At 34.0% G+C, this 27,921-nt stretch overlaps 2 protein-coding genes across 3 annotated transcripts in view; both read right to left on the reverse strand.

Annotated features, from left to right (window-relative positions):
• The window catches only part of LOC125073808 (IQ motif and SEC7 domain-containing protein 2), a 175,099-nt gene that overhangs the window by 90,731 nt on the left and 56,447 nt on the right, over positions 1 to 27,921 (reverse strand). The window lies entirely within an intron of this gene.
• On the reverse strand, positions 17,350 to 22,708 carry LOC125073810. Its single transcript, XM_047684872.1, has 2 exons — positions 22,067 to 22,708; positions 17,350 to 17,465 (listed from the first exon to the last, which is right to left on the reverse strand). The coding sequence occupies exons 1-2, from the start codon at positions 22,695 to 22,697 to the stop codon at positions 17,368 to 17,370; spliced, it is 729 nt and encodes a 242-aa protein (XP_047540828.1). The 5' UTR covers positions 22,698 to 22,708; the 3' UTR covers positions 17,350 to 17,367.

The raw sequence follows: 27,921 nt of genomic DNA on the forward strand, positions 1-27,921 counted from the left end.
TATTGGTCTGGTTAAGCGAATTATTTAGGGGCAAATTGGGTCATACGCAGGGGTAGGTACAGTCGGTGGGCGGCGGTATGCATTGTCAGTATCGGTCCATAGCTACATCATGCCTGTATCGGTCATATACTGTAATATATCGCGTTTATATATTTTGAAATTGTTGGATATTGAAAAAACATATTATTATAGCTAACTACCAGGATGTGTACATAGAATTGACTGACTGGCAGTAGCGCAACCTGATAAACCTACGCCGGTGGTCGATATAAAGTCACTCTACACGTGTAAATCATACCTTACGTAATCAATGCACAGCTATGGTACCTTAATTCAATCAGAGAGACAGTACCATAAAAATTGTCGAATAAGGCATATTACTCAAAACAAGATATTATTAATATGATAAAAAAGCGTGGACATATTTATTGATGTTTATTCAGGATATAAATAAATTAAATTATAGTTTACTGATATCCTCCGTAATTAAAATGGTGGAAAATAGTAAATAATGAGTTTTTGCCGGTTCTTCTTTGTCTAAGCTACTTTCCGAAGCGGTATCTTTACATTTGATTAAACACTGAACATGACGATTCAAAGGAACTTTTATCAGCCTTGAATAAATAATATTTTGATTTTAAAGACTTGTTGTTCGGCTAAGAATATCTGATGAGTGTATATAGCCACAGCTTTGCACACGAACAACCAGAATGATTCATCCAGTAAACTTTAGACGAAGTTTCCTTAATTACAAGTTCCAGAACCTGGCACGTAAGGTAAATTCAATTCCCACTAGCGAATTCGAATTCGCTACAAAAGGAAAACAGGGTGAGTGTTTTAATTCACTTTCGTTATTCTAGTTACATGAAATTTCCAGGAACACGCGGTGTGGGTATCAATTAACCGCTCCCCGTGGAAAACTATATCGTATTATTTTGAGACAATATAATGGAAGTACATTAATAAGTTGCTATCAATTTGAATACAAACTCTCAAGGAGCTCTTCCTTTTTTAAATTGGATATGACAAAATATCGCTTATTTGATTTGCATTAAAAACTTTTTTCCCGTAAATAATATGCGAAAAATTTTTGAAAAATATATTTGTTCGGAGCGATACGTTGTACCCAACAGACCTTCGATACTTTTATCTAAAACACTGGAAACATGAGAGACATGCGCGCATATTTATCGGTAACGCCCAATCGAGCAAGGTCAACAACGACATCAACCTCATAAGGTTTTGATGGTAATCCACCATTCAATCCTAACGATGTTTGCTTTATCTTACGCGCTTCAAATGTGTTTATAATTTGAAAACATTTGAAGCGCAAAACACCTAATTAAAATTTATACTTGAAATTAATTTTTTTATTTCAATTAATTTAAAATATAAATGTTTCGGTTCATACATTATTTAACGCTAATGCAGTGAAGAACTACTACAAAAAAAGTAACTGATCTACAAAGATAAACCGGCAGCGCCATCTGTGAACGATCTACGACACGAATAGCGTGTGTATGTGTGTATTCCCTAATGATGATAGATGGCGTTGCTAGTCTATAAAAACTTTGTTTATTGTTTTTAATTGGACGTGTTCGTAAAATTGATTCAAGCACGAACTGTACCTACATGTATCTAAAGTCACGCTGGAGGTTCTCGTTAAATTATCAGAATCAAAATTATTCAGTGAAAGTTGGCAACTTTCGGGTTTTCTCCCCTAATTTAGGGGAAAGCAAGATGTACCGGGGATTTTTAAGGGGTACATTAATTTAGTGGGATTTTTATGGACAAAATTAATAAAAGAAACCTTTTAAAAAACTAAAAATATATGAAATAACACGAATACAGAGCAAAATGTATGCAATAAAAGTTAAGAAAAACTAGATTTTGAGGAAAATAAATATATATTTTAAATTTAATTTCAAACTTATAGAGGTTTTATAATTGACATTCAGCCTTAATTAAGACAATTTGAAGTTGGTCCTAGGGGAGACAATCAGTACGAGTTGGCATCACTGGCACTATCTTATACGGATGGCTTTTGTTACGAACGTAATGTGGGAAAGTATACTATTATCGTGTATATTGTATGGAGGTCGTAAAGTTCGAGGTCAATGAATTTCATTTGAACAAAAAGTGTGAACCTTAACTCGAATTAAACTTACTAATATTATGGTATTATTGAATGAAATTCACTACCGAGGTACTAAATAAAAACAAGAAGACTTTGCAATGTGTTTTTAATGGTGAGTCAATGTAATTATAGACTCAAGGGACGTTATATCACAGTTCCCATGGTAAGGGGCGCATTGACGGTGTTCTGTCAAGCCTATTGGAGTGTAATATATTTTGATTTATATTATCATTATATCGTAAATGAAAAACGTTATATAAACCCGTCAATGTTTAACGGCTGATCAAAGTCCTCTCCTGCTAATGAGAAAGAGATAGAACGATACTCGGATAAACATATCATAGATATTATAGTTAATTTCTTCGGACATTTGTCGATTACCCCATAATATATTTCTTGATTAGTTTTTGTTACATTTTATCATTACGGAAACGTCGGAACGGGAACTATTAAGACTCTGACTGGTGGATTTTTGATACATTCAGAAATGAACAGTCATTACGCAATGTCTGTATATAAATAGTACGCGTAAATAAAATCTAAAAAAGTACGACTCTTCATCAATCGTAATATTATTATTTATTGACTTATTTGATGATTTCTGTGCTAATTATAGCTTATTGCGATTATTACGTAAAAATGATCAAAAAATTCATAGAACGTAAGGTACCGACCCATTCTATACGTAGCATGTTTAACTATCTGGGATACTGGAACGAGATCTTTATGGTTCTTTGAATTATACGGATTAATAGGACGCTGGGAATTGTTTATGTTATAGAAAAAAAATAGAACTATCGAGATTGAAAGTATACAGAAGGCATCGTGTGAGGGTTTAGCGTTTATTTATAAAACATCAAATTTTGTTGGACGTTATGATTAATTTATATCGTTCAAGTATCAAGACCATTTATGTAAAACTAGCGATCCACCCGACTTCACTCGGGTACAAATTATTAATAAAGAAAATAATATAAAATAAATGTAATTTATACGTTATAGTACTCAGGAAAAATGTAACTTACTACTTGTGAAAATTTTATTAAAATCGGATCATTAGTTACGGAGTTTACCCCCTACATACAAATAAACAAATTTTAACTATTTATAATATTATTATATAGTAAGCGAACTGTTTAGGTTGTTTCCGTTTTGATGTTTGAATACAATATTTTACAAAGCAATTACAAATACTTTGTTTTCTTTTTTTAAAATTGACTTTCTTAAAAACAAACAGCAATAAGTAATCGTCCCGACTGAGAAATACGTAATATATTAAATCTTCTGATAAATATATCAATATTCTTTATTCAAGTAGGCTACCACAGGTTAAGATAATAGATTTAACAGAGAAGAAACGGCAAGAAACTCAGTAGTTAATCTTTGCCACCATTTTAATTACAGAGTATGTCAATTAAGTGTCTACAATTGGAACCTACCTGCCTGCCTGGAAATCAACGAATACCAAGTCCACGACTTTTTATCATATCGTGTATTGAGATTACTCAATATATAGGCATATTAATGCCTTATGTATAATATATATATACTAGCACATGTATGTTGTTTATTTCTTATTTTCTTATATTTGTGTAAAAAAAAAATTAACAAAATTTTTATCAATATTTATCTATTAACATCGTTTCAAGCAATTACAATTATTAATAGTCGATTAATGTTTATTTTATTTTAATCCAATTTACTGTTTCCGGTTTAAAAAGTGTTCATATAAAAATATACATTTAAAATTATAAAGCGTTTACCGTAAATTAAAAGTGCCGTTTAAGCTTAGTTATTCGAACAAGCTTTACAAATCTATACATATAATAAAATTGGAGTGTCTATTTGTAATATTAAAATAACCCATTTTTACTAAATGCATATGTATGTATACACGGTACATATACCAAAATAACATATTTTAGAATTTTTGTCTGTCTGTTTGTTCCGGCTAATCTCTGGAACGGCTAAACCTATTTCGACGGGACTTTCACTGGCAGATAGCGGATGTAATAAGGAGTAACTTATTTTAGAATTATATATAGAATAAAAATAAAATCGCGCTACATTATCCAAATAACTTAAATTCAAACAACCCGCACGAAGTCGCGGGCACAGCTAGCATTAAAATATATTTGAATAAACGCATGGAAATAAGACCTGGGGCGTACATTTATTAGATTATAAGATGACCGTATAGATTGCTATGCTTGAAACACAATATCTATACGAATATTATAAATTCGAAAGTAACTCTGTCTGTCTGTCTGTTGTTCTTTCACGGCCAAACAACTGAAACAATTTTAATGAAATTTAGTATGAATCAAGCTTGAACTCTTAGACATAGATTACTTTTTTATGCCTGACGACCAATTAAAACGCAAGCGAAGCCAGGTGCGACGACTAGTTTGCTTATATCGAAATATAATTGGTATGTAGTGATTGCGAGCAATTACTACATACCAATTATAACACAAAGTCCTGAAGCGCGTCAAATTAAAAAATGTCGAACGGATTATCATACGGTTTTCAATGGACGGAGTGGTCCATGAGCTTCCTCGTGTATAGTTATATATATCATTAAAGGTTTTGGTAAATTATTTTAAATATGACAATAATTGTTAAAGATGCCGTGCCGAGAGCTTTACAGGCGTGCGTCGCGTAAACAACTAGAGTTACGTATTATGTAGACCCTTGTTTTATTCGTGCGACGCCGGGATAGGTCGCTAGTCAAAACAGGTAGATTAGCCTTAAAGGAACTCGAACGACTTTACACACTTTTTTTATTTATAGTTTTATTTTTTTTTATGTCAATGCGCCACCAAGTTAATATAAATATTATAAATAACCCACGTAATTATTGCACGCTTATTTATCGACCTAATAGTGAGGCGTTTGAGATAATTTACGCTGAATACGCCGGTTTTCTTGTATTCCACTTTCGTTGGAGACGTGCCAAATAATACGCTCGAAAACTGATGATTTAGGGAGTCAGAGTTTTATGGGCTTAAAATTAATGTACTTGGGTCAACTGTAATGTTGAAAGAACATTACAAATTAAATATTACACATGCGATTTACGATAGTAGTTTGTTAGAATATTTTTTTAAATCTAAACTTCTAAATCCTCTAAATTATGTTTTTTTAAATACATATTTTATTTCAGTAATAATAAGGTTAGTCTGAAATAATGGTATTTGTAAAGCAAAGCAAGATAGGAGAAATAGTGATAACGAGATTTTATACCCTTTGCGCCTAAGTTGTACCAACTTATTTTGTTACTTTACTTATTTGTCATAAATTGTATTCAACGTGAGCTAAGCCGCGGGCACAGTTAGTGTATGACCTAGCATGCATTTAAATTCACCTTTATGTATGAGTGGGTTAAAGCAGTTCACTTAAATGTATACATTAATTGTTTTATACATATGTACATTTTTAAGTGATATACCTACTACATACCAAACCACGTGATACTATACGAAATTAAAAAACTTGATAAATGAAGTCTCAAATTATCGTGCAATAATCATTAATGAAAAAAACTATTGTATTTATGTTAACACGCAAATAATATCTGCGTAAACTCTCACCAACTTGTCCAAATCAACGATTGACGTGACACATCTATAAGCAAGCGTCGAGGGAAGACGAACTCATACGAAGAGGCCGTGACAGCAAACGTCATGTCTCCTCATCTCTTACCTAGTGTGTATATGGATCGTATACTAAATATTTATACTGTATTAAATTATACTTGGTGGTAGGGTAGTACCACCCACTCATCAGATAATATACCGTCAAGTAACAGTACTCAGTATTGTTGTGTAAGTTCTCAGGGTTGGTGGCGAAGTAAGGTTATAATATTTCTTACAGCGCCATTGTCTATGGGCGGTGGTCGCCCTTATGCTTGTCCGCCAACTTATACCATAAGAAAATAGTAAATACATCGTTTATATATAGTTGTTTTTTTTAAAGAATATTCGAAATGCCCTATAATGATTAAAGAATCATTCTGTCAATGATTAAGGGATTTCCTCCAACCCGAATATGCTCCAAACTTTCTCCTTAGAGAGAAATGAGGTCTTAGCCCAGTAAAGCGAAATTTACAGGCTGCTAATGTTGATTAAGGAATTACTAATATTCCTATTTACCCCTCCTTTTAAGCTTATCACATGTGTAACAAGTGGGGACGACAATAGCCCAAGGGGTCAGGATCGATCCTGCGACTTTTCACATCGCTAGGCCCGTAAACCATTGCGCTATTGATGCTTGATATACGTATTAATAAAGGGATTGTTCATGGTAATTTTATTTTGCTCCATATTTATCTAACCACTCATTTTGGATGTTCGACATTAGCCGGGCATTCCGTAACGCTTAGTGTTTTTAAATCTCTACACTATTATCGGTCAGTCAGATTCAGTAAATTCCACCATACGGTATTTATAGCCTGGTGGTGTTATCGAGAGATTTATGGGAAACCCTATAAAATCGACAGCCCTAAGCCAATGGTGGCGGGTTCGAGCGGGAATAATTAATTGGGTCAGTTGAGCTTTAAATTTTTATACGAGGGCCACCCACTTGTAAATAATCATTCTGTTATTCTGTTTAAACAAGTGTTTGCGTTCAAGATTATGATAACATATATTTATCAGCAGTAAATGTCCCACAACAGAGTCTTACCTCCTCTAATTTCTAAGGAGGCTTAGAGCGTATTGCACCACGCCTCTCCAATACAATCCCATATGTCAGAGTCTATGCATGAGATGAATTATGAAGGACATGACAAGTCAGCGGTGCTTGCTTGGATTTAAGCCCGAAAACCATCGGTTGTTCACATGATCTAATTATGTCGTAGCATTGGCTTTAAATTTATTAATTGGTAAATCTAATATTAATATACCAATTAATGCATTTAACGCTAAGAATTATTAACAGACAAGACATATTATTAATGTATGAGATCAATAAGGTTGTTGAACTTCTTATATATTAATGGCCTAAAACGAATTTTGTCCCAATGATTATGGGACGATAACTGCACATAAAAATCGGTTATGGCCTCATTTTGAAGAACTCCAGCCACAAATATGCAGAAAAATAAAGAGGATTCTTCATTGCAATTTACTAAATTGTTACAATTTAACAAAGAATTAATTAAAGAGAGAGGAAAAAAGCTACTGGCCGGTAAGAGAGCGATACTAAGGCAGTATAAGAAAAAAAATTAATAACTTAAAAAAAATTAAAGTAACAAAAAAAGTAAGTTGACAAAAAAATAAAAAAGGTTTCATCATATTGGCGCCAAATGTAGATGCAGATTGATGTGTGAATTAAATCATAGGTTTCGAAATTCCTAAAAAAACTTTTGAATGAACGCGAAATTTCGCGGGAGACCCACTAGTATACTGTGTCTGACAGAAAAGAATAGATTCCTGGTAAGATTTTGCCGACAACGTTGAACATTCCGAATTCCAATTCCATTTTTAATTTAATTTATTTTGTATAACGACGATTCAAACATGCTTGTTGAATAGCATTTTGATATAAGAAAGCGCAGTATTTCGTGCGTCAACAAACGACTAATTCCTTCGAATATTTTTAAACTATATTTTATAGTTTAATTGTAATAACGTTTCAAAGTGCTTGTAAGGAAGAGCCTTCTTCAATGAACTATGTTTATATATCAAAAATGCGACGACCTTAGAATTCTTCAGGCAGGAAATATGTTTATAATAATAAAAATATGTTGCTCAAAAGGCGACCTTACCTATCGCTAGGAAGCGATCTCTCCCACGCAACCTTGGGTCATTGAAATGGTCAAATAAATAGGTATTCCAGTTTAAATTATTGTTTTTAATTAAAGCACGTGCTTGTGGCATTAGGTTGGCATTTATGGTAGAAAATTTAAGCTGGATAATCTTAACAATTAAGAAAAAGAAGTTGATCAATTTTAAATAAAGATTTATTCATTTCCAAGAACATGAAATTCACGCTCAAATAAATTAGTCTGTAAATGTACCACTAGGCTAAGGTCCGTTATACATTTTTTGAGGAGAAGTTTTAGAAATTATTCCAGCACGCTGCTCCGAATTGTTTGGGTTGACACAGGTGACAGAATTATATCCGGCATTTACCTCACGACGGTTTCTTTCACAGCCGAGCACGAGATGTATTCAAGGCACAAATTAAGCACATGAACATCAGTAGTGCTTGCTTGATACATGGTTTATTTACATATATTGGTTTAATCGTTTTATTTTCAAGAAATACCATAAATAATATATATTATAAAAAAAACCGTGTCCTTGTTTATTAGAATAGTTTTTTAAATGGAAAATAAATGCAGTACTTCTGATTTAATCGGTTTATATTTGTACAGCGAATAAACGATTTAAGCCTCTCCCAAACGTTTTATTCTATTATCCTTGGATGTGGGATACGGGATATGGAAGGGTAGAGGTTTTGAAGTTTCCCCTGGGTATTTTATTTATACAGAAAGAGATGGCGATTTATTGATTTTACAGGAAATAAATAATATATTTATCATTCCTTTTATTATTATTTCCTTTTTTTAATTTATCATATAATCATGAAAGTGTCTGATGCTCTTTCACAGCCAAACTGAACAGAATTTGTTGAAATTCGGTTTTTATGCCTAACACTTGACACCCTTAAAACTAGAGCGAAGACGGGGGACGGAGGGGGGGTTAAGAACAACTAGAATCTCTTTAATTTAAATTTATTGTAAAAATTATAATAATTGTTGGTATAGAATGCTTCTATTGTTGTAGTATGTATAATTTATATAAAAAATAAACAGAAAAAAATGCATTTATGGTAACATGGAGGGCATTTTTCGCAGAGGATAGGAATTGCGTTGCGACGGCGAAATGCTGCTAGAATTCTCGGCCCCATTCCACGCGGTCATGATTTTTACAGTAGCTATTTTTAATTTTGATTCGTATATACTTAAGACTTATAGATGATGAAAAAGCTTGGAGCTAATACTTGTTGTCTTCCAGGCAGGATATATTTAATACAAATATAATTGTATTTAACTAACATGACTGTATTTTTAAATGTTGATAAAGAGTAACTACTGAGATTGTTTCCGGTTCTTCTCGGTTGAATCTGCATTCCGAATTGGTGTTAGCTTCACTTAATATAGTTTGTTACATGACGATGCAAAAGTCCTTACACAGCCCTACTTGAATAAAGTATATTATGATTTGATTTTATTTGACTTCATATATATAATTCTTATGGAAATAAATTAATACACAAAGTGAGATTAGCGATCGTTGTTAGTTTTTTTTTCTCTTAGTTAAACTGCACTTAGAGTTCTCTTACCACACTTCTACCACTAGAGTTCATGTTTGATAGATCGCTATAATCGATAAGAACGCATGTGCACGTAATTTATTTCTGTCATTCGTAAATCATCTGTTCTTAACATGATGTGTCATAAAGCACAAATAAAAGGTATTACACAAAATCTTACCAACAGTATAAATTGACTATAACTATAACAGTAAGTATTACGAGCAAAGGTTTAAATCAACTTGACGTTTACGTTCTTAAGATGGCGTCATATAGCAATCGTGTCGCAAATCTAAAGTGAAAACAAAGCAAAAATAACGAGTGTTATCCTTCGTGAATACTGTTAATAGTAGGGTGACCAACATTCGCAACGATATTATTACTTAACCCACCGAAAAATATAATTAATTAATTTCTTAATAAAACTAGTCCTTAATTTTATTGTAATTATTTTTATAGCTTTTATTTTATTTTATCATTGTTATTATCAATTATTTAAAAAAGTAAAACCATTAATCCCTCCCGGAACTTTAAGGCTGTTATAAGTACGTATAACTTAGCTTTATTTTCCATGAGGATTTCAATGTATTATATGTATCAAATGTGTGTAAGGAGTTTCAAGCCAGAGTATTACAAACACAAGGGACATTAGAACCGCATGCTTGTTGAGGGAATTACATTGTAAGGAAAGGTTTATATAAGTATTTTAAGTGGCAATGTGTGTTTTAGTTATAAATTCGAAGGAGCCATTTACTATTCGGGATTTCGTAAGTGTACCGATATTCTGCAAAAGATAAAAAAACACGCATTTCAACAAAGAAATCGAGTAGGTACTTTTACATTTAGTGTAACAACAGTGTTTTTAATTACTGTTTATAATAATATATTAATAACGCTTACAATTAGCATATTTAAGGACAACCCGTGAAGTTAACATTTAATTTGTCTAATATATTTTAAAATTTGCATAGACAACTATTACTATGGAGTGAGTAATGACCCTTTGAATTTAAAAATATTTTAGTACTTAATTTACTCAAATAGTAAAAGAGTCTTTTTGAAAATGAGTTTTTATATTTAGTTTCCACTTTATACAATCCAAGTAAAAATTATTCTAGTAAGTACGACATTAAAGAATCATCAAATTGGGTCGAATCATCAACTTTGCATGCTTTTCTTAAAATTTACTTAAAATTTAAGTATATTTGAAAAATCTAGTTATTTAAAAAAAATGTCTAGAATTAGTTTACGTGGTGACAGAAGGATGTATCATACATTGTATGTGTGACTCACCCATATCCATAAACTGTATGTACAATTGTACATAGGTACACAATGATTCAACGATGTTAAACTAACTTTATTGCTTCTAATTTACGATAAAAATGTTCCATGAAATAATAACTAGCATTATTTACCGAGTTCTAAATACAAACTTAACGTTTAATTGCAACATATTTATTATTTTAAAATTAGTATAAATATAGTCTCAGAAATTATAATTATTAAAAAATCGATAGTAGAGCTTGACCGTGCAGTGTCATTAACGAACTCCTACTTTTATTTTAAATAAGCTGCCTTACCAGCAGATATACATACAGATATCTCTTTCTGTCATCAGTAATCGACATTCTAAAGAAAGAGACAAAGCAGTGGGTAAATATTATACATATAGAGGGTGAAAATGTAATAATTTGAGGACTGTCCTATTGACGTAATTAATTATGGATCACCGATCGATGCATCGGGATACACTTTTACTCGCATTCCTAATACGGCTCCAGCGCAATTTCTCTCTGCACGCTCGCGGCATACGGACTGTGATTTATGTTGACCATGATGTATCTCGTTCTCACTTAAACTACTTAACATTCTCTGTCTCGCTCACACCATTTATTGACTTTATTCACTTCGATAGAACTGTGATAAATACAGATTACGGAACCCAAAACAGAACAAGAATTCCCTTTTACCAAGTATTCTATTGTTATTACAATAGTTTCAACTCTAAATCGTAAACAATAGATAAACCTACAAAAATTAATTGGTCATTCGAATACAAATTTATAAACACAAACGGAGTGATTTCGAATTTCGCTGTATAATAGTGATATTGTGTATGATAGGCACGTGTCCAGTAGGTAAATAAATGATTAATCAAAGAAACCGAATAAGGCTACGAGAGCCCTTTGTGCCAAAACGTATTTCAAGTCTTCATAGTTCCATTGTGTATTGATGGTACTATGATATTTAATCTTGTTATGAAATATACACTTAAGAGCTATTCTACAAGAACAAAATCGAAACTCACCGCAGGATACCATCGTATCTCAAGATCTAGCGGAACAAATTGAAAAAAATTGTAAAATAACGCATTTATTGAGAAAGATTATAAAATATATCATTAAGACTTAGAGGCATGCCTTTGTGAAAGTCCGGCCACTTATAACATACTGGTCCACTAAACAAAAAAAAAATATTTTTTCCGATTTAAAAGGGAGTTAGTGTAACCAAAGGCACAAGGGTCATAACACCATAGCTCCCAAGGTTGGTGGCGCATTATCGACGTAAGGATTGGTTATTATTAATATTTCTTATAGCGCCAATCTCTATGTGCAGTAGCGACCACTTACAATCGAGCCCATATATAGCCCATTTGATCACCTACCCAACTACAGCCTATTCCAACGGAAGTAGAAAAAAATATTTACCTATTTCATGCGATTTGCTCATAACTCAGCTATATTCTGCACGACTAAGACTTTATGATTAATATATCTTTATTTATAATACAAAACTATTACACTTAACTAGTTATTTATATTTTAATTTTACTTCTAACATTCCGATAACAGTTTCGTGAATATCGAGCTCTCGACCAATGATATCGCGTCGATTTGCTGTCAAATGTTGTTTATTTTTTTCCTGTTATAGTCGGAATAGATATATAATAAAAATAGAAAGAATGAAATGCGCAAGCCCCTTTATTGAGAAAGATTTCAGAATATATGTATGTAAGAGAGTAATCAGTACAGATGACCATGGGTGAAATCACGCGGTGCAGCTCAGTATATCATAAAAACCCACTTTCATTGTCACCCTACCATTCGACCTTGATATTGCCTTGCTGATACTTCGATAGAACTTACATTAAAAATCAGTAATAGATTTACTAGTAAAACTAATAAAAACAAAAGTGTTTAAATTAAGTATCTACAGTACTTAATTGTGACATTACATTACATTACATTCAATAAAAGCAATATATTATATTTATGAAAGTAACGGCCTTTAAATGTCCCACTGCTAGGTTAATAACTCCTCTCTCTTTTGAGAAGAAGGTTGGGATCATACTCTAGAACGCTGCAACAATGCTGGTTGGTATGGCAGAATTCCATTGAAATTAGACACATGCAGTTTTCCTCGCGATGTTTTCACTCACCTTTGAGCACGAGATGAATTATAAACACAAATTTAAGCAAATAAAAAAAACAGCGATGTTTGCCTGGGTTTGAGCCCGCAATCATCGGTTAAGATGCACGCGTTCTAATCACTGCCACCTCGTTTCGATAATGAATGTTGATGCCTTGGGAATGAAATGATCGCCTCACGGTCGTTTCAAAAATATATAATCGATCATTGTAAATGAAAATGTCTGACACAAAAAAAAAACGCTGAGTTTTTTTCAAATTGTTAATGTACCCTATTAAATAAAAAAAGAGCAAGTAATATAGATTACGATATAACCCAAAACGTACACAGACAGAGAGAATAGTGCTAGTTATGATAACGTATTATGCTAATAAAAAAAATATTATTACTTTAACTGTTTTAGATAATAGGTATTTCAGAACAAAAATTAAAAAATACTCTTAAGTATTTATTAAGAATATTTAAATTTGTGAGACGTTTTTTTTATAGTGTCTAACTGAAAAACTGCAAAACTTAACACATAATTTATACCGAAAGATGAAGCGCGTTTCGGAGGGTTCAGTATATGATATTAACATTTAAGCAACTAAGCTTTCCTGTTTCAACCATTTTAAAACTATAGTCATTTAGTTTCGACTAGCGACCCGCCTCGGCTTCGCAAGGGTGCAATACTGATTTACAGTTTTTAATTAGACAATACAAATCACTGCCCTGTCCCTATGTTTTAAATCTGTAATATCTGCGAAAATATTCTTTTAAACTACATGATGTAAAAGGTCATATGGATCTATATTAAATTCATAATGTATTTAAGGTATTTAATTTGATAAGGATTAATGCTGTATTGCTTAAAATAGCTTAGAAAATAAGCCATTATTTCTGGTAAAAAGTAAAGGATATAAAATGGTTATTGTGGGTTATCCCTAAGAGATAGATATATACCATCGTAGACTTTTTTGAAGACCTTTTTAAGGTTTACAATACTGTAGAAAACTATTTTGATCTATCTTGTAGGGTTCAGCCAGCGTTTGAAATGTAAGCGCAGTGTTCATTTACGACATCACATTAGAAACCTAAAAAATTATCAGTGTTTCTCTACTAAATTGTGCATGTATTATACATATAATACTATCTCTTGAATCACTCTATCCATTAAAAATCCGCATCAAAATCCGTTGTGTAATTTTTAATCATACACAGGGACAGACAAACAGCGGTAAGCGACTTTGTTTTATGCTATGTAATGATGATGCCGATATAACGAAAAATTTACATATGTTTATATTTTTAATATAATACTGATTAATGATTATACTTGTATAAACAACAGATTTAATGAAACATAAAATATTTATTAAAACAAAATCAAAACTATACGAATATGTAAATTGTAACTCCTTATACAGTTGTAACAAAGCAATTATAATACATTATAATACCATAACAGGCTTAATTGTAAATTGATTTTAAATATTAAAAAAGGCATTTTTTTTTTAAATATTTATTATATTATAATATCAGACATAAACCTCCTATCACTATTATAAAGAAATATTTAAACAAATGACGAATAAAGCATAGCAATAAAAAATAAAGCTTGTAGCACACTTACGCGCATGTGTAAAGCAAGGGCCACACATGGGGAATAGAATCCTTAATCACACGACGTAATAGCAAATAGCAAAATAACGATAAAATACACTTGCTCGCTCGAGAGAAACTGATGCGACCATTATGAATCATCTTCAAGAAAGTAACTTAAAAATATTATAACAAAAATACGAGGAATAGAAATAAAAATCGTTGCAACGCACTTGATCACAAATAAAAATAATCATTCGAATCACGAGCATGTGTGCGAAGCAAGCGCCACACATGTGCCGCTAAGCGAGTTAACACCGACCGAGTATTCGAACTCGATTAGTCGTACAGGTGGTTGCAGCTCACAGATGATTATCACGATCGTTACAGCTTCACTAGCCCAATGACTACTCAATTTTAATTACATTAACAGCCTGTAAATTTCCCACTGCTGGGAATCCTCCTCTCCCTTTGAGGAGAAGGTTTTGGAGCATATTCCACCACGCTGCTCCAATGCGGGTCGGTGGAATACACATGTGGCAGAATTTCGTTGAAATTAGACACATGCAGGTTTTCTTACGATGTTTTCCTTCACCGCCGAACACGAGATGAATTAATTATAAACACAAATTAAGCACATGAAAATTCAGTGGTGCTTGCCTGGGTTTGAGCCCGAAATCGTCGGTTAAGATGCACGCGTTCTAACCACTGGGCCATCTCGGCTATATTAATTAGATAACCGAAATCAAAATAATATTTGTATCAGTTAATTGGTTACTAGTGTCATGAAGTTATAATAAACAAATGTAATTTAAATCTTAATTAATCGCCTGTGTCATTATTATTTGCCTAGAGGATCAGAATTGCGATTCAACGGGGAAATGCTGCTGGAATTCGTGCCTTAATTTCACGCGGTCATGATTTATACAGTAACTATTTTTAATTGAGTTAATATATAGACATTAGTGTTAATTATCCTAAAGTAAATAAAGTTAATATTATTTTGTTAATTATTTTTAAGGCAATGAATTATTGCATTTTTGTAAATTTCCAAATCTTGATCTAATATTGGAAAAGCTACCAAATTATATTCAAATTAGTTTGAACTGTTATATAAATCTTTGAATTGATCACTTTGTTATAATCACTTGCGTCAAGTCATATTAAAACTTTTTCCTTTGACCTCTTTGATTGGTAGGGCATTTCCACGCACACACACATACATGCACTTGCATGCATAAGAGCTTTGTTCACCCGTCCGGATAGGTACCACCCACTCGTAACTTATTCTTCCACTATTAATACTTTGTATCGTGTAATTACAGGCTCCGGCGACATATGACCGTTAAGCTCATGATTCAATGTCCACCACATTGACGCTACAAGGAATGTTCTAGACCTAGAAGGGAGATAATGTCTAAAGGGAAGACCACATACTATAATAGAATGTCATATGTGTAAATCTGTCTTTTTTATTATATTGGTAGGTGTACGTGCAAATGGGCCAACTGATGGTAGTTGGTCAACACCGCCCCCAGACAATGGCGCCGTAAGAAATATTAACCATTTCTTACATCGCCAATACGCCATCAACCTTGGGAACTAATATGTTATGTCCCTTGTGCCAGTAGCTACACTGGCTCACTCACCCTTCAAACGGGAACACAACTGAGTTCTGCTGTTTGGCGGTACAATATCTGATGAGTAGGTACTAACCTACCCAGACTATCACAAAGCCCTACCACAAAGTAAATTCTTCCGTTTTCTCGAATTATCTGCATAATCTTTAACCCTGTAATATGCCAATCTTCAAGTAATTTGGATCGCTGTGACACTTATCTCCATATTTCGGCTTTCCCTTATTTATCTTATCATTCATCACGACTATATTGTTATCAGACTTTTTTATTGATATTTCTTTCGTTTCGACAGCAATGACGCAGACGTATGTAGATATTTTTGCTAATCTCCTGAATATACTGGTTCATCAAATTTGGCTATACTTCGATTTTGCTCCTCTAAAAACATTTTGGAAATTAAAATTACAAGAGACTGTTACATATTATATAGTTTAAAATCTTTTGTGACGTTCATCTTTCAATCTTTAAAAACAATTGAAAAAGTCTCAGACGACGAATTACACAAAACAATAAGCATCTTAATCTATAATCTTCGATTCTCACTTGCTTGACGCAAAACATCTATAGATTCCAATCGAAGTAGGATTAAAGATAAAGATACATTAGCTTAATTACTCCATGCGATTTTCTGTTTTAAAGTTCATGCTTAATATAAGATCTAATATCGCTTCAATTTTACTTACAAAAGCCACTTTTTGACGAATTCGTAGTTAACGTCATAAATTATTATTTATTCAAGATCTCGACCAGCGTCGCGTCCATTCAGTGTCAAATTTATTTTTTTGTCTTAACTCTCATGGTTTTAATACTATTTTGACAACCTCGTTGCTTTAGTGGCTAGATACGCTGCAGATTCGGAGATACTGGATTCAAGTCCCATGTAGGCCGTGAACAATTCCAAAGGTGGAAAACACTCTTGGAACCACAGCAGCTGAAGAAGCTATCGCCCCAAGCAATTGCTTGACCACTGTATTTCTTTTTTGTTTATTCCACTTCACAAAATATATAAAGTTAAATTCAAACAAAACATTGACATTTGGAAGACTATGTGGGCGTGCAATGGAGATATTCACAAAATAAAACGTATTTAATATCGTCTAATTACTGTATTAATTGATCCAATAATCGTACACCACAATAATATCAAAAGTTTACAATAATTCATCTCGATTAAGAGCAAATGGGTTTGCAAGCAACCATCGCATTCGAATCGCCTGTCAAAACATATTATTATTATTATGTTTATGGCATCTGTCAATAGGTTGACAATTCTGCCAGTGTCAGGGTTGAAAAATACACGTGGTTGCTTAAAACAGCACTTTTTCGTTCTGCCAAATGACCAGTAGCACGATCTAAAACAAACAGGACATCACAATATAATATATTAACACCAACACCAACTAAGATATAAAATAATAAAACTACCTACATAAATATACTTATTCTATAAATAATATATACTTAAACTTATTCAAAGTTTAATGTTATATCTTTCAATATATTTAAATAAAATAGTTATAATAGAGATTTCTGAAGAAGACAAAATACAGGACATGTTGAAAGGGCGAGGGAAAGTAGGAGGAAGAACATCATACAGTGAAACAGGAAATCTGGTGCAATCAAAGAAAATATGTTCAACGGTACCCTCATCAAGGCCACATTCACACAAAGAGTGATCCCGAACCCTGATTTTCGATAGAAAATGAGGGCTGCAGTTATGCCCAAGACGCAACCGAATTATTGTCGAAGTAGAAAATTTAGAGCAGTTACGGAACTCAGAAAACCAGGGTTTTAATGGAATATTAGGTTGCAAACTGCCATAAAATTTACCTTTTACATGACGGGTAAAGTTCCATACATCATTCCAGCGCTTATTCAGATCAATTTTAGCGAGAGAACGTAAATCTTGGGCAAAACAGTTAACATAAGTCTCCGTACCATTGCGAATAGACCACTTAGCACATATATCAGCCTGTTCATTGCCAGAAATCCCGGAGTGGCCAGGAATCCAAGCAAGGGCTACCTCAATTCCAGCAGAGTGACACTTAAAAAGAAGTTCCCGAGTTTTGAGGTTAATTGGGTGAACATCTCTAGAACGTAAGGGAAATTTTAAAATATCTTCTAAACAACTGCGACTATCAGTGAAAATTATAGTTTTATTAAGGTTGTGGGATTCTACCAGGGATACAGCTTCATAAATAGCTATTGTTTCTCCAGAAAAAATAGATGTCTTGGGAGAGCATTTAAAACTAAGGGTCAGCTTCATGTCAGGAACCCATACCGCTGAACCCACAGGGTCATCTGCAGATAGTTTAGAGGCGTCTGTAAATATAGTTCGCCACCCGGGAAACTGTTCATTTAAGAGGTTTTTAAACCGAACGTTGGCTCCAGGATCTTCTTTATTAATACCAAAATATGTAATTACATTGGGCCTAAAAACAAGTGCATCAAAAGGGACAGCAAACAAAGGATTACCAGGAAATTGAAAAAGAGGAGATGCTGCAATAAATTTTTCATAACTTTTGAAAAGGCAAGGAGCTTCTTTATGAGTCCAATAAGTTGAAGATGGAATAAAATTTGAAAGGTGACAAAGAGAAGTAAGTAATGGGTGGCAAGAATTTTGAACAGCTTTGTAGAGGAATCTATCACAAAGATATTGTCTACGAAGAAATAAGGGAGGATCGAGACATTCTACTTGGAGAGCTTTTATGGGGGAGGACTTCATGGCACCACAAATGATGCGGAGACACTTAGCTTGAATTTTGTCCCAATCGGCTAAAGCAGATTTATTACACGGTTCAAGCAAGAATGACCCGTAATCAAAATGACTCCGAACAATGGCGTTATAAAGGAGTTTCTGAGTGTAGGGATGAGAACCCCACCACACACCTGAAAGAGACCTCAAAACATTTACACCAAGCTCACATTTTTCCTTAATGTAATTAAGATGGACCGTGCCAGTCATACGAGAGTCAAAGTATACCCCCAAAAATTTTACGTTATTTTTTACTTGGATGGTCTCATTTTCCAGAATAATATCAACATCTGGTATCAATCTTTTTCTGGAAAACACCACTGCAGAGCTTTTGGGACCAGACAGAGATAAGCCATGATCCTCTAGCCAGATATAAAGATTTTGTATAGCAGAATTAAGGCGAACAGAGCAATCGTCGATAGATTCTGAGGCGTAATATAGGGCTATATCATCTGCGTATTGTAATATGTTACAATTGGATGAACAAGAAGAGTCAAGTTCAGAAGTATATAAACTATAGAGAATGGGACTTAAAACTGATCCCTGTGGTAACCCCTTCCATACTATTCTTGGGGGATGCATAGTACCTTGGACTCGAACAGAAATATAACGTTGCATGAAAAGGTTACATATAACATTAATCATCCTCGCGGGAAGACTCAGCTGGAGCATTTTCTGCCTGAGTAGCGGGAGGAGAACATTATCATAGGCTGAAGTGACGTCAAGAAAGACACCAACAAGATGGTGTCCCCTTGAGAGGGCCAGGCGAATTTCCGAAGAGAACACGCTCAGGCTGTCCATCGTGCCCATACCTTTTCTAAACCCAAACTGCGATTTTGGCAAGATATTCCTGCTTTCAAGAATCCATTCTAATCTATTTTTTATTAAGTGTTCCATAATTTTGGCCAGAACTGACGATAAGGCAATAGGACGATAGGAGGAGGGATCTTTAGGATCTTTATGAGGTTTAAGGATAGGAATGATGATTTGATGTTTCCATGACTCAGGAACAAACCCAGTTTCATAAATTTTGTTAAGAATAGAGAGTAAAATTAATTTTGAACAGTCAGAACATTTCTTTAGAAAGGAGTAAGGAATACCATCAATACCAGGAGAGGAGTCGTGGAGATTGTCTAAAACAGAGCAGAGCTCATCACGTGTAAAAGGATCATCCATTCGATCATAGGAAGGAGGAGAAGGGGAAGATGAAGGAAAACAATTTTCAGGAGGAACAAAAGGTGGAGCCAGTCTATCCAAAAAATCATAGAGCCAGACAGAAGGGTCGTTAGAAACAGGATTGCTATCACTGAAAGAACCTCGGAAGTTTTTAATTTTTTTCCAAACAAGTGAAAAAGGGGTTCGGGGAGAAAGACTCTCACAGAAACGAAACCAGCCGTTACGTTTCTTCAAGGATAATTCCCTTTTTGATTTGGCATTTGTACTTTGAAAATTTAAGTAGTTTTCTAAAGACGGAAATTCCATAAAGACCTCTTCCATCTCATCCCGTTTGCGGATGATTTCCGTGCATTCATAATCCCACCAAGGGGGGGAAGGTATGAAATCTTTAGGAGACTTTTTAATTGGGATGAATTGATTGGCCGAATTTAATAAAGCAGAAATAAAATCATTATAAGTTTGTAAAAAGTTTTCAACAGTTATTACAGGAAATTGATCTGTCTGGCTTGTAACGCATTGCTGAAATTCTGCCCACTTAGCCTTCGAGATACGAAACTTTAAGAGAGGAGGAAATGGCATAGGCGAGACAGGAACAGTATGGGATAAGGAGATAAGAATGGGGAGATGATCACTACCATATGAGCAGGATAATACCTTCCAGTTACACTGAGAGGCCAGATTGGGAGACGTTAAGGACAAGTCAACACAACTGGGATTCTGAGATGGAGGAGTTCTTCTAGTAGGCGAGCCATCATTTAATAAACAAAGGTTATTATTATCAAACAAATCAATGAGGTGAGCAGAAGGGTATTCACACTGAAGGGAACCCCACATAGTATGATGGCAGTTGAAGTCACCTACAACAACTAAAGGGATAGGAAGAGTTAAGAGGATAGAGCTTAATTCAGAAATAATGGAAGAATTAGGAGAAGGAATATAAATTGACACGAAGGTTGTATTTATAGCCCTGACGGCTACAATATTAAAAGAGGGAGAGTGGTGAGGGAGAGGAATCAATGAATAGATAAGGGATTGTTTAAGAAGAAGGGCACTTCCATCCCATCCACTAACATGATCATCGCGGAGACATGAATATCCAGGAATCCGAAAACGAGAACCCGGCTTTAACCATGTCTCCGAGATGGCCAAAATATGAGGATGGTAGGAGGTAATTAGAGAGATGATTTCATGTTTTTTATGTCTAATGCTCTTGCAATTCCATTGGAGAATTGTCGCCATTTTTATTAAAAGAATAAGGAGTGAACTGATTAAGTTTTTCAGTGACAGTGTACGGTAAACTGATATTATGCTTGGTAATGATATCGATTAAAGAAAGCAAAAGTTGGATGATATTGGATAAATCAGGATTTTGTTTAGAATTATCTGAAGTTATAAGAGCACAGCCATTAGGCTGGGAAGATTTTGGAGAACTAACTAGGGCAGAGTGAGCTTCTTTATCGAATCCCTTACTAAGGGGAGGGCGAGGTCGTTGGTTGAGAAGAACAGTTTTCCGTTGGGATGAAACAGGAGGGATTAGAGGGCTGGAGATTTCATAAATAGGAGTGAGAGGGCTCATCGTAGGGCGAGTGGGAGTGGACATAGAGTTGGGAGGAGAACGTGCGGAGTCAGCAAAAGAGCGACGGGTAGGGCGAAAACGGAGAGAGGCTTCATTGTATGGGATATTTTCCTCTGACATCACAATTTTTATCTGTTTCTGTCTCATATGTTCTGGGCAATTGGGGTCAGTAGCCAGATGTGGACCTGAGCAAGACAGACATGTAGCCTCACAATGGGGTACTTTACAGGAACGTCCATGATGAGGTTGAGCACACACAAAGCACCTTGGCTTGGACCTGCATTTATCTTGAGTGTGCCCAAAGCGACAGCAATTGTTGCATTGGATAGTGGGAAGGGAGTAGAGGGATACTGGAAGTGAAGTGTAACAACAAAAGATTCTCTCAGGTAAGGTTTGACCTAAAAATGTCACAACGACTGTTTGAGTAGGTAACCATTCAGTTTTACCGTCAGTAACAGATTTTCGGTTCAACCGTCTTGCTTTTATAGCCCGGCAACCAGGGGTGTAGCATTCGATACTACTCAGAAACTCCTCCATAGACCAGTCGATGGGAATTTGCTTCACAATACCCATTCGGGTAATGTGAAAAGCTGGGATAATTATTTTGTAATTATGCTCCTGGAACAATGGACTGTCAATGAAATTATTGGCAGAAGAAGCATTCTCAAATTCAACAACAACACGGTTGCGTCCTGCTGATTTAATTCCTCCCTTGAGAACACCAGAAACCTTGCTTCTGTAAATAATTTGAGCAAATTTAAGTAAATTAATCGTATAACCAGCTGATGGGTCGGGTTCCACTCGTGAGGCGTGGACAATAAAAGGGCCTTGATCGGAGTCGTTATACTTCAATTTAGTACCGCTAAATTCGGGGAGTGTGAATGTGTGTTGAATCGAAGCGCTAGGGGGAGAGGAAGCATCCCGTTTGTTTAGAATACTCTCTGCAGCGGTTTGAGAGCGTTTGGCAGCCTTTAGGACTTTTTTGGAGTCTTCTCTGATTATAGATTCACTAGACATCACACAATCATGACTTATGGAGTCACCTCCGCCCCCATCCGGGGGCTCCTCAGATTCCATCACCAACTACTAAATTATTAAAAAAAACACTTACCTCACAACAAGTAATAACGCAGGACAACACAAATATTAGTGGAACTAAGCAATATTAGTACAAAAAACCTAATTTAGAAATCGCGCACGTGTAGTAAACAATACCACAGACCTCCAACATCAAGCAAAGCAAACACAAAAAAAAAAACCTGTCAAAACATAACGACTCGCATTGCCATGACACTTACAACTCCATTCGGGGTGACCCGCTCTTAAAAGTAAATCAGCGATCAAACATTATTGCCAACTACTCGATTCATTAATTATCTAAATCAACAACCAAAGTAACCACGCTCCGATATATATATATGTATATATATATATACATATTACTTGTATTTTTTTTTTGCGATTTCGACAAAGCAAAGACAACAGACAAATAAATAACAGAAATATATCAAATCGCTTGTCGAAGTGGTGATTTGTCTAAGATTTTGTATAAAAGTTTGACAAAAGACAATATGTCTTAAATATGACAAAGAAGCTAACTTATTGGATTTATTGGTTATTTTTTTATTTATTACTAGTCACACGACCCGGCTTTACACGGGCACAACAAGGGTCAAGATACAGCTTTTATATTGAAGATCAATTATTTTAAATAAATGTTGTTTTTTGCCGACTAAGAAAATTCTTGGCTGTTCTCTACTATAATATGTTTTATACATATAAATCTTCTTCTTGAATCACTCTGCTTATTTATAAAAAGACATAAGACTGGAAACGCCTTTATTTTATAATACGTAGAAACAAAACACACAGATACGTTTGCAGTTTTTCCCGCATTACATTTGTATTGTAACACGAATTGACAATAATTGATTAGTTTGGCAGTAATTTCAAGTTTTAAAGTAATCGGCCAAAAAAATAAATTCGTTTTTATATTTTTGATTACTTACAAGCTACATTGACTTTGAAATATATTTTTAAATACACAGAGACACTTAAATTTTATTTGAACAGAGAAATGTAATATCGACTTTCTATTTACAAATATTTGGCAACGAATGTATGTTATTTAACGTAGAAAAGATAACATTTCAAGGACGGACGAATATACAGACCGAATCACAAAAGAAAATAATCGTTGGTTTGGTTTATAATTGTATTACTGTATATGTTTAAGTAACTTGTATCACCATTAGGTTAGAGATCGATATATTTCATTTACTTTATTTTCTCTGGATAATATTCAAATCGATTGTGTGAAACGATGATTACCAATGATATTTTCATACGAATTTCAATATTCATTTATTACTTAATTGTAAAACAAAATGAATTTTACATAAATGCCGAGCGTATTGCTAGAAGTATGAGAAGGCTTTACAGAACATTTATGATTGATTCTAAAATATCATTTAAACATAACGTTAAGACTTTTTCCAACGTCATACTACATGTTTACGTAATTTTCCTTCATTTAGTTTGTCCCTTGAGTCGGGTCCATATTTTTCTTTCCTATAACTAATATGTGTGTTTACTAAGGTCAGCTTTATGTTTAAGTTTGTATATTGTGTATGTGTATGTTTGGTTACACCCTCAGTGTAAAGACTCTCAGTATATCTTGAGTTGACTGGAAAATAACGCCTTTTGGTATTAAGTCTACCTATAAATTTGTGCAAATAAATAAATAAATTCTTATTAGGTGGGGCATCAAACCACCGCCTTAGAGGTGTTCTCATATCAACTTATTCAATAACTGATAGTGAGATCCATGAGAACCCTTAAATTTGCAATGGCATCTGCTCGCCATATGCGCGAATAACTCTTAGCCTGTCAACCGATTTCAAATCTTGAAATCTTCGTTTTCGACAGGAGATACTTCAGTTGGAATTTTATATAAACCGATCAAAAAGTAATTTGCATATGATATCAACAGTACGGGGATTTTTCAAAAGTTTCCAATACAATGCGTCGTTCATTTCGGTTATCGTTTAAATAAAGAACACTCAATTCGCACTGCAGTCTTATGACTGTTGAAATGTAATTCAATTAACGCATCATTGTTCTATCGAGAGTTCCGTAAATCGTAATCCGTAGTGCGATGACCTGCTCTTTTGTTATGGTATCGATTCACTAGACTGGAAAATAGGCGTAGGATACCTAATGACACCTATTGATTTCGACTTAAATGCCATGAGAGAATATCATGTCGGACAATAGAGATCGTTTAGAGACTTTTTTATAGTTTTAAAAATGATTTTCATTAATCAGTTTCAAGAAATAAAGATTAATTTGGCAGTTAACGTACGGTATTCGTTTTCATCATCATAATCATGGTCAGATAATCGTTACCCATTGCTGGCTGGAAACTGGTTATAGTTCTTTCTTAAGGTACATCAAATATCGGTCTCCGTCTTCCGAATCCAGTCAGGGCCTAATACTTTCTTTGGATCATCACTACATACAATAGACTTTTTTAATCGGTACCCGTCGCGTCTGTCTGTCTACCTGGACGCGATTAACTCAAAAACTGCGGAACGATTTTTTTATCAGTTTTCACCAATTGAAGGAGGACTGGATAGGTGTATAAATCCTGCCGACTGAGAGCTTACTAACGTGCGCAGCGTAAACCAAACTTGTATGTATTACGATAAATATTTTATTTGACGACCTCTGTGGTCGAGAATTCGATGGCCGGGTTCCATTCCCGGCCGAATCGATGTAAAAAAAAGTTCATTAGTTTTCTGTTGTCTTGGGTCTGGGTGTACGTGGTACCGTCGTTACTTCTAATTTTACATAACACAAGTGCTTTAGCTACTTACATTGGGATCAGAGTAATGTTGTTCAATATTTATTTATTTTTATATTTATTTTTATTTTATGAATCTGTTTAATAGCTACATACATACATTATTACGTATATATATATATATACGTACATAATTAAATAATTATGAAAGTCTATTCAAATACATTATTTATTTTAAATAAATTGTTGTCTAATGATTCAAATACCGACATCTGGTATGGGATATCTGCGCCCACGTGCCAGTTTGCATCTTTTAAGAAACAGGCAGATGTGTCTCCACACCTGGCGCTATGGCTTCGAGATATACATTTCTTTACAACCAGTTTGTAAAGCTGCTAAAATATTTAACGTAAGCTTGTTTATGTTTTTTTTTTCAACTTGAAAGGCTTCCTTTTTTAAAGTAAATCAAATGATTAAAATTTATTTAACATTATATTAAATTCGTAATTTAAAATGGTATTACAAATATATATCGTAAATTGTAGTACAATAAGTATTTTTCCAACTCCCCTTTAAATAAGTACTTATTTTATTACCTACAAAAATACATATTATTTTGATGTATTTTTTATTAATATTAAAATTAAATAAAAAAAAAAATACAGTGTCCTAAAAATTTTCGAATAAGACTTTCTTGTCTCGTTAAATAATAAATATTTATACTAATTATCTATTTCCTTATAATTAATTAAGGCACGCGTTACATTCTCACACTCTATAAAATTATTTATAAGCAATTATAAGATAAGAAATGTCCGCCCTGTATTGTACGTTGATAGTACTACAACACAAACATTCACGCATATGCCATGACAATATTAAATACGAACAAAAACAACAATAAATTTGCATACATAAGATTAAAGGCAGCATTTTACTATACAAACATATCATTGTCGGATCAGACAAGCAGACGGTCACCTGATGGCAAGCGGTTGATCATTGAGATTCTGATTTTGTTACATTGAAGAATAAATACTTTTAATAAACAGGTCAGTAGATTAAGTTTATGATTTCGTCTTTGAATGTGTGTGTGTTTGGGTTATTACTTTTTTGTTCGTTCGTGGTTTAGGTACAAAAAACTGTCCTTCCTTGCATTTTAAACTTCATAGCAAATATCATTAAATTCGGTAAAGTGGATTATCCTTGAAAGCGTAACATATGTATAAATACAAGAGAGTTACTTTTGCATTTATATTTGTATAGATAAGGTTTAAGTTCGAAAGTGGCACCGGTAAACGAGAAGCTATGTGGAAAATTGTATGGGCATGTTATACGGAGGAATGAGGACCATGTTGTGAGGAATGTCTTGAGCATGGATGTGGACGGATATAGAGGAAGGAGACGACCAAAGAAACAATGGATGGATTGTGTGAAAGACGATATGGTTAGAAATAATGTTTCTTGTGAGATGACGTCCGACAGAGAAGTATGGAAGAAGATATGCTGCGCCGACCCCAAGTAAAATTGGGATAAGGGCAGGAGGATCATGATTAGTTAGATACTAGTATAGAGATAAGAGAGCTTACAGTTAGTATTAGTTGATATCCATACACGATACATTTTACTTGTAATACGGTTGACATTAATTAAAAAATGAACGACTTTTTTTCCAAGATTTGGAACGACCTGCCTGGGTCTATTTGTCTTGATAAGTTGAACTCTGGAGCCTTTAAGAGTAGAGTGAATAGGTTTCTTTTGGATGGGCGTGTACCACCTTCGTCTTCATCTACACTTTCCATCAGGTGAGATGAAAGACAAACGCCTTTTCCATTACAATTATAAAAAAAAGAACGACTGAGTTTCTTGCTGGTTTTTCTCGCAAGAATTTTGCATCCGAACTGGTAGTAGGTACAATAAATGTTATCTTTTAAAATACCAATTTACATGTGCTTTTGGAAATATTACAATGCGTAACCGTACACAGAAATGCAACCGCAGAGTACAAAGTGCAACTGTGTACTGCGCAAGTGTTGCTCAGTGGTAAGGAAGCAGCAGGTGAGATATATACCTACTTGCATTACTAAAGCCTGACAAGGGCCTACATCTTTATTCTTAGCCCCATATTTTAACGTTTAAAATGATGCAAAGTTATAAAATGTATTGTCTTAGTTACTAAGCTTTGAAAAGATGATTATTCTAAATTCATTGGTTCATTCATCATAATATATATTGTATTATATATATTAACTTAGAATAAATAATAATAAGGCACTTTGTATAGTAAGACTTTGTGATTATTTTATGGGATGGAACTGATTTCAGACGCACGGGTGACACCAGTAGGAGGATTCAGGAGTCACGGCTATTTTTTATATGTTTGCAATGGATAACAATAAAATATTATTATTATCATACAACATATCCATTTTATTGGTGATAGGTATTGTACACCACATTACATTGTTGTACATCGGTTGTTATGGGTACGCCACT

The sequence above is a fragment of the Vanessa atalanta genome, chromosome 25, assembly GCF_905147765.1.
Source record: "Vanessa atalanta chromosome 25, ilVanAtal1.2, whole genome shotgun sequence".
In the NCBI taxonomy this organism is placed as follows: domain Eukaryota; kingdom Metazoa; phylum Arthropoda; class Insecta; order Lepidoptera; family Nymphalidae; genus Vanessa; species Vanessa atalanta.

What these genes read in the sequence shown, in the direction of transcription:
- LOC125073810 (XM_047684872.1), bottom strand. Translation starts at nt 22,697, where the DNA reads ATGGAATCTGAGGAGCCCCCGGATGGGGGCGGAGGTGACTCCATAAGT. An exon ending in CCGAAAATCTGTTACTGACG is followed by an intron (nt 17,466 to 22,066) that starts GTAAAACTGAAT and finishes TGTTTGTTTTAG; the next exon opens with ATCGTGCTACTGGTCATTTG.